The sequence below is a fragment of the Mandrillus leucophaeus genome, unplaced genomic scaffold, assembly GCF_000951045.1.
Source record: "Mandrillus leucophaeus isolate KB7577 unplaced genomic scaffold, Mleu.le_1.0 Scaffold652, whole genome shotgun sequence".
Taxonomy (NCBI): Eukaryota; Metazoa; Chordata; class Mammalia; order Primates; family Cercopithecidae; genus Mandrillus; species Mandrillus leucophaeus.
The window spans coordinates 1,057,678-1,066,263 of NW_012107053.1; the positions used below are offsets into that span (position 1 = coordinate 1,057,678).

General features: G+C 44.4%; 1 protein-coding gene across 1 annotated transcript in view; it reads right to left on the reverse strand.

The window, feature by feature from the left end:
* SNAP91 (synaptosomal-associated protein, 91kDa) overlaps positions 1-1,446 on the reverse strand; it is a 179,686-nt gene extending 178,240 nt beyond the window's left edge. Inside the window, exons 1-2 of the mRNA XM_012001209.1 lie at positions 1,343-1,446; positions 101-260 (exon numbers count right to left, since the gene is read on the reverse strand). Of these exons, the coding sequence (XP_011856599.1) occupies positions 101-230 (130 nt within the window). The 5' untranslated portion in view covers positions 231-260; positions 1,343-1,446. The remainder of the gene's footprint in view (positions 1-100; positions 261-1,342) is intronic.
* Positions 1,447-8,586: the final 7,140 nt, after the last annotated feature.

An 8,586-nucleotide genomic window follows, 5' to 3' on the forward strand; every position in this document is an offset into this window, starting at 1 on the left:
CAGAGGCCGCAGCATTATCGACCAAGAGCACAGGCCGCACCACGAGCATCCCAGGCGCCTCTGCCGTGCGCATGTCCCTCTTATATAAAGAGATGCTTACAGTCCAGGTGCTTTTTCTTGGGGCCCATCACTTCATGAGTAGTGGCTTTGCAGACCGCTCTCGCTACAGCAGAGCCTGTCACGCTGTACTGAGCGGCGGCGATCCGATCCGTGAGCGTTTGGCCCGACATCTTCTCTGGTCGCGTCTACCGCCTCCTCTTCTGCAGGAAACAAGGGGAGACGGTCCGGCTTTAATCCGCAGACCCTCCCCTCCAAGCACCCAGGCCTTGCCTCCTCCAGCCGCGCGGCGGCTCTCTCCTCCTCCATCCCCACCCTGGCACCACCTCTTGGAGCCAGCAACGCGCCAAACCCCGCTCCTGCGATGCGGTCCAGGGAGTCTTGGCCGTGAGTGGGGCAGTCACGGAACCCCAGCGTAGGCTCCAGTCTCAGCATCGTGACACCGTCCCCATTCTCCCCCAACCCCCACATAGGACCAGACTCGCCCCCTGGGGACCCCCCTGTCAATCAGCACTTTCCCCGCAACCTGACACGCGGGTGCTGCGCTAGCCACGACGTGCGTCCGGGTTATTCCCTGGGCGCCGCACCCACCGGTGCCCACCTCCCACCTTCGCAGACTTTCCTCCTAGCAGCCTGCAGGCTTCGGGGAATGCATCGGCTACCCAACCCCTGGCTGCCTCCCTCCTCCTCCTCGCGCTGCTGCAGCAAAGGGCTCGTCCTCCCTCAGTCGCGAAGGAGATTATCCTAGCATTGCGCCATGTTATGCCCTCGCTTCCCCTTCCTTCCCCGCCGCCGGCCTCCAAAGCCTCGCCGAGGCCGATAGCCCGGGCCCCTTCCCCCCGGTCTCCAAATTCCTGCCGCAGGGGCCGCCCGGGAGCGCTGCGGAGGCGCCGGAGTCTTGGGGCTCCTCACCCTTCCTGGATTTGGAGCGGAGCCGGGCTGACAGCGCAGCCCAGCCCCCCCGCCCGCCCTGGAGCGCTCCGCGGAGCTGTCACCCGGCCGCTGCCCTTCTCCGCACCCTGGGATTATCCTCTGTGGATCCCCGCGCGGCCCTGGCGCGGGGAGGGGGCCGAGTACGGCCGCGGGTACTTACCCCGCCCCTGAGCGGCGCCGCCCGCCGCAGGATGAGCGGAGCCCGGGCAGCTGAGGGAAGCCGCGCCGGTGGGTGTGTGCGACCGCGCGCAGACCCGGTGCCCCTGGGCGCAAAGTCTCCAGCCCTGGCCGGGCCCCGCTCCTCAGCTCCGCGGTCCCGACACCCGCCGCCCCTGGCCCCAGAAGCCAGTACCCGCCCGCCGCCGCCTCTTCTGCAAGCGCCGCCGCGTCTCTCTAGCGCTCCAAGCTGCGTCCCCATCCCCGCCCCCACCTCAGCTGTGGCTCCTCCGACGAGTCAGGTGACGGCGGCGGACAAACCCGGACGAGCCCTCGGCGGAGTGCCTCGCGGCCCCCTCCCAGCTACTCACACACACCGCCCCCCGGGGCTGGGAGCTTAAAGGCGAGGGGGCGCCTCGCGCAAGCATCCCCGGCAAGCGGGAGGGGAGAAGAAGGAGGCGGGGAGGCGAGGAGGCCGACACCCACCCAGCCAGCCGCTCTCCGCTGGGCTCCTGGACGCCCCTCCGCTGCTGGCTCCGCACCCGGCACGCACTGGGAGCGCGCACAGCGCACACCTGCCCGCCGACTGCTGGGGGCGCCCTGGGCGGTGGGGGCGTTGGCCAAGCCAGGCGAGTGGGCTTCTCGGGTTCTACTCGGTGAAGGCCAAGGCAAGGGCGTCGTCGCGCGCTGCCTGGCGAAGCCCAGCCCCTTCTCCCCCACACTGTCGCTGACACGCCCGCCTGTCAAAGGCGCCCAGGCCCAGATGAGCAGGGTGATTTTAAATGTCAGATTCTGCCGGCCATCCGCGACCGTTACCTGTGCGTCTTCAGCTCCTCAGGCTCCTCCGCTTGTCTCAGTTACAACTGGGAGCCCGGGTGGGCCGGTAATTCTAGCCACTTTAGTCTTAAAGGGATACTGAGGTCTGCTGAAGGGCGAATAATTAACAGCCATTAATCGAGTCCCAGGTTACCTTCGACAGTAATCATTTGAGTGCATAAGGATAAACCCTTCGTACCCTTTAAAAGTAATTCTGCCAGTTGAATATAGTGTTGGAACGTCCGTCAATTGAATATCAAGTGTATACTTGAATAGTAAGCAGGAATTTCTAAACAGGGATGTGGAGTTGGTTAATAGCTTCACATGTTGACATTTTCAAAGGTTGTTATTTATGTTCAACTTTTTTTTTTAATTCTCACAGTAGCATGAAGATCAAAACTATATTTGTGAACTTTCCTGGCATTTTTTCCCCCTGGCTTCTGGTGGCTTCTGCTCAGCCTTGAAGCCATGTATGGATACCTATCAATCTCAAGGTTTTGTTATATATTCCTCTCTTTCACCTGGTCCAGTGTTCAGTATGCAGTCATGATTTCCTGACTGTTGAGAATGATTCTAGCACTAATTGGAAGCTTAATGACTAAAGAGAGACAGCTTAAGAGCACCATTGTCTCAAATACTAGTTTTACCGCATTTACGAGGGAAATAAAAACGCAATTCTATTTAAAAAACAACAACAACAACAACAAAAACTTATACTCCAGTTTTATAGCAGCTTAATATAATGGTCCCAGACTGGAGGAAAGCCAAATGTTATTCTACTAGCAAATGAATAAACAAGACATGGTATATCCACGTAATGGAATACTACTTAGCAATAACAAGAAACAAACTAATACCATTCATGAATCTCAAATGCATTAGATGAAAGGAAAGAAGCTCAATCAAAAAATCTACTTATTATTTTGATTTCATTTATGTGACATTCTGGAAAAATCAAAACTATAGAAACAGAAAACATATCAGGTGCCAAGTCAGGTGATGGTGGCATTGAGGGAGGGGCCTGCAAAGGGGTAGAAGGAAACTTTTTGGAGAGATGGAAGTATTTTGTATCATGACGGTGATGATTATACAGCTGCATGTATTTCTCAAAACTCATCAATTTGTACACTTAAAATTGATGCATTTTGTTGTATTTTAATTATACCTCAATATAATCTGATAGAGTTGGAGTGGCGATATTAATATCAAAGTAAGTTTTACAATAAGGAATATTAATAGCAATAAACAGGCACATTTCTTTTTTTTTTCTTTTTTTCTTTTCTTTTCTTTTTTTTTTTTTTTTTTTTTTTGAGACGGAGTCTGACTCTGTGGCTCAGGCTGGAGTGCAGTGGCCGGATCTCAGCTCACTACAAGCTCCGCCTCCTGGGTTCACGCCATTCTCCTGCCTCAGCCTCCCGAGTAGCTGGGACTACAGGCGCCCGCCACCTCGCCCGGCTACTTTTTTGGTTTTTTTTTTTTTTTTTTTAGTAGAGACGGGGTTTCACCGTGTTAGCCAGGATGGTCTTGATCTTGTGACCTCGTGATCCACCCGTCTCGGCCTCCCAAAGTGCTGGGATTACAGGCTTGAGCCACCGCGCCCGGCCAGCAGGCACATTTCATAATGAAAAATTCATTAAGAGCATGGAACAATTCTACATGTTTATATAGCTAAGAACAGAGCTTCAAAATAGGATGAAGCAAAACCTAATAGCATTAAAAGGAGAAGTAGGCAAATCTACAATTATACTTGAGGATTTCAGAACTTTTCTCTGTGTAATAAATAGGACAAGTAGACAGGAAACCTGTAAGGGTATAGGTGACTTGAAATAGCCCTGTAGGCCAGGCACGGTGACTCATGCTTGTAATCCCAGCACCTTGGGAGCCCGAGCCAGCCAGGCGGATCACGAGGTTAGGAGATCCAGACCATCCTGGCTAACACAATGAAACCCCGTTTCTACTAAAAATACAAAAAATAAAAATTAAAAAAAAATTAGCCTGGCGTGGTGGCGGGTGCCTGTAGCCCCAGTTACTCGGGAGTCTGAGGCAGGAGAATGCCTTGAACCCTGGAGGCGGAGCTTGCAGTGAGCAGACGTATCGCGCCGCTGCACTCCAGCCTGGGCGACAGAGCGAGACTCTGTCGCAAAAAAAAAAAAAAGAAGTAGCCCTGCAGACCAATTTGACCTAACTGACATTTATAAAATAGTCCACCCAACAGTGGTGGAATACTTTCTTCAAGTGTGCGTGGAACATTCACCAGGATTGACCATACTGACTGATACTAAGCCATGAAGCTTAGTATTTTAAATGTTAAAAGATTATAATCATACATATTATGTTCTCTCACCACAGTGGAATTTAACTAAAAATCAGTAACAGATAGATATATAGAAATCTCCAAATATCTGATAATTAACACATTGTAAATAACCCATGGGTCTAATTTTCTCATAAGGAAAATTGGGAATTTATTTGAACTAAATAATAATGAAAATCCCACATATCAAAATTTGTGGGTTGCAGGCAAAGCACTCATTAGAGGCAAGTTTATAGCATTAAAATGCTTAGGGATGAAGAAAGATCTAAAAATATTTATTTGAGTTTCAACCTTAAGGCACTAGAAAAAGAACAAATTGAATTCAACATGAGCAGAAAGAAGGAAGTAATAAAGATAAGAGTACAAATCAATGAAAGAGAAAATGACAAATAATAGATAAAATCAATTAAACCAAAAGCCATTTTTTGGAAAAGATCACAAAATGGATAACCCCGCTAGCCAGATTGAGCAAGGAAAAATAAGATGGCACAGATTTCCAATGTTAGGAGTGAAAGGAGAAATCAATTCTATGGACATGAAAAAATAAGAGAATGTTATAAACAACATTGTGCAATAAGTTGGACAATTTACATAAAATGAGGAAGTAGTATAAAATAATGCTTTTACAACAGTCCAATAATGATGTCATGTCACATACGTTGCTATTAGTTAAGTTTTGAGCAAATAACATGTTTCCAATAATAATTAAAATAATACAATCTGTGAATGATTTATTTTTCAAAGTAGATTGGAATGGGTTCAAAGTCAGTCCTATAATAGTTGCAGTTACATACAATACACTGGGAAGTATTTGAAGCCAGAGCTTATTCTTGGTATGCTACCCATGTCTCTGGTACTATGCATGGGAGAATATCCCACACATAAACATCCTGACCTAGTGTTAGCAGAATGTTTGAAAATCCCTCAACTATAGAAGTATCATATACAAATCAATGAATAATGTCAAGGATGGAACCAATGTATGAAATGTGGGTTGTTTTGGAAGATTTTAATGAGCTTTGAAAATAGTAGAATATTTTCAGTGGCAAGATTTGGAGATGCTGGCTTCTTACAGCCTGGAAAATCTAGTTACATCCATGAATGTTATATACTAAAGTGAAAGAAAGAAAATAGACTAAAAGAAAGAAATATATTGAGATAAAAAATTATTTGTTGACATGTTCTCTTTGAAGGCGCAGACACATAATAAATGATATTCAATAAATCTTAGGCAAGAATAAGAATTGACATTTAATGTTTTACAAGTTGAAACATCTTTGATCTCAGTGGTCAGAAAATAGGGTAATTATAATAAACACCCCAAACTGTTTTTTAAAAATACACATTGAGGCTGGTGCGGTGGTTCATTCCTGTAATCCCAGCACTTTGAGAGGCCAAGACCGGTAGATCACTTGAGGTCAGGAGTTTGAGACTAGCATGGCCAACATGGTGAAACCCTGTCTCTACTAAAAATACAAAAAATTAGCCGGGCATGGTGGCGCATGCCTGTAGTCCCAGGTACTGGGGAGGCTGAGGCCCAAGAATCACTTCAAGAGGTTGCAGTGAACTGAGATCATGCCACTGCACACCATCCTAGGCGACAGAGTGAGACTCCGTCTCAAAAAAAAAAAAAAAAAAAAAATTGAATTTGTTTTCTGGGCCAATATACATAAATGTATATATACTACTAAATAGATTTTTTTCTAAGTCTCTGATTTATTTATTTATTTATTTATTTATTTACTTTTTGTATAGACAGGGTCTCATTTTATTGCCCAGGCTGGTCTTGAACTCCTGGCCTTAAGTGATACTCCTGCCTTGACTTCCTAAAGCACTGGGATTACAGGTGTGAACCACCATACCCAGCTAAGTCTTTGTTGTAATACACATGTTTTCTTCTGAGTATCAGATTTAACATAGAAAAATCAAGCCAGCAATAATTACACGTAGACCAACAATTTATTTCAGCATGAGGGCAAGTGTCTTCAAGTTCTTGATTTCAGTTTGTTTGTAAGATACAACGCATGTGCAAGAAACAGAGACAAATAAAGCTGAAGATAATTTGCTTGCCTCAGGTAACAACCTGAGGTGAAATTAGAAAATTTATACCTTTATCCTAAATCTAAAATATTCTCAAGGTAAAACTATAGGGTGAATTTCATTCCAGGAATGCTTTTCTGTCACAGTAGAAAAAAACATATTGGTTCAAGAATAATCACCCTGGTATATATCCACTCCTACACACAAATGTGACGTCGTCACCCAAACTCAAAAGCAATTCACAACAAAAAGCAAATTTTGATATCCTGAATGCACTTGAGGAGAGAGAAAAAGCTTGCTTCTCTTTTATAAGACAAGAAATGAAAAAGACCATAAAACTGATGAACACCCTAGTGTAGCAAGAAAAAATTGTAGGTTGCACAAAATATCAGTGAGATTAAGATTCAAACAACTTGATCATCTTAGGGAAGTATAACATTCATACATGAAACCGTTCAAGTTTCTTAAGAAATACAGTTAATGAAGTATATTCCAAGCCAGAACAAACATATTTACTAAGTTTTGTTTTGCCTAAAATTCAGGTTAGAAATGAATTCATCATGGCAACAGGCATGATAAAAGGAACATGTACATTTTACATGCCTAATGGCATAAAAACAATTTAAGTATGTTATTTTCATTTGTCTCCCAGTTTTAAATCTATTGTCAATTGTTGTATAACAAACTTTGTGGCATACAACAGCAAATTTTTATTCTTTCTCACAATTTTGTGAGTGAATAGGACTCTACTGGGTAGTTCTCCTTTGAAGTCTTTTATATAGTTGCAGTCAGGTGACAGCTGGTCTGTAGTCATTGGAATTCTCCTCTGGGCTACCCGACATGGCTTATGCACTTTGACATCTGGCAGATGAAACTGGCTGTTTAAATGAGAGCTGGGCTGGGGTTTTGACCAGAGCACCTACACAGGGCATCTCTATGTGTTTGGGCTACTCATGCAGAGTGGTTCAGGTTAAACACATTTCTTACATGGTGTCTGGCTTCCAAGAGGAAACATCCCAAGTTGGAATGTTCTAAGAAACATAGGTGGAGACTATAAGGTTTCTTATGACCTAACCACCAAGCTTCAGTTTGTTGTATTCTATTGATCAAAAGCAAGTTACAGAGACAGCTCAGATACAAGGGGAGGAGATTTATTGGGGGACTAACTACCACAGTGACATACAAAAGTAAACCTTTGTGAAGAATCCGCAGAAATCTCTGAGAGGTATAAAGTTAAGTCTTTCATATAATATTCATTGAAGTAAGAAGTTAAGTGATTCACATAAGATTCATTCATCAGAAAATTACTTCAACATAAATTAAAATAACACTTTGAATTATTTCCTCCAGTTGAAATATTCTTTATTATGTAGCAAGTCATATTAGTCTGTTCGCATGCTGCTAATAAAGACATACCCAAGACTGGGTAATTTATAAAGGAAAGAGGTCTAATTGACTCACAGTTCAGCATGACTGGGAGGTCTCAGAAAACTTACAGTCGTGGCAGAAGGGGAAGCAAATACGTCGTTCTCCACATGGCAGCAGGAAAAGAAGTATGAGAGCTGAGCAAAGGGGAAAGCCCCCTATAAAACCATCAGATCTCATGAAAACTTACTCAGTATCACGAGAAGAGCATGGGGACAACCATCTCCATGATTCGGTTACCTCCCACCGGGTCCCTCCCACAATACATGGGGATTATGGGAACTACAATTCAAGAAGAGGTTTGAGTGAGAACACAGCCAAACCATATCACAAGTGAATTCCTACAAGATTGTGGTCAAGCTGTACATGATCTGCAAATCTTTCCCAAAGCCTCTATTTTAGTCCCTTCTTTTGATATATGAGGAAATTTAAAACTAGAGAGTTTAAGTGACTTTCTCTTCATCACACACGGTGAGATAACAGCATAACCAATCCTAAACTTCATTGTTGAACATCCAATCCAGTGTTCTTTCCACTGCATTCATTGCTTCTGATAAAGTTATAATAGTATGATGTTAGATTTATTTCATACTAATTAATTATTCAGTCAAAAACAATCCTTCTTTTTAAAATTTATGGGCTAGAAGGATGGTGGCTAATATCTTAGGTTATAGAAGTAAACAAGCCCTGGTTTGATTCCCTAGCATTGGTCCTTACTAGCTGTGTGACTTTGGGCAAGGTTTGTAGCCTTTAAGGATGAGTTTCCTTATCTGTAAAATGTGCTTCATCCATAATATCCACCTCAAAGGATTGCTGTTACTATCAAATGAGGTAATGCAAATAAA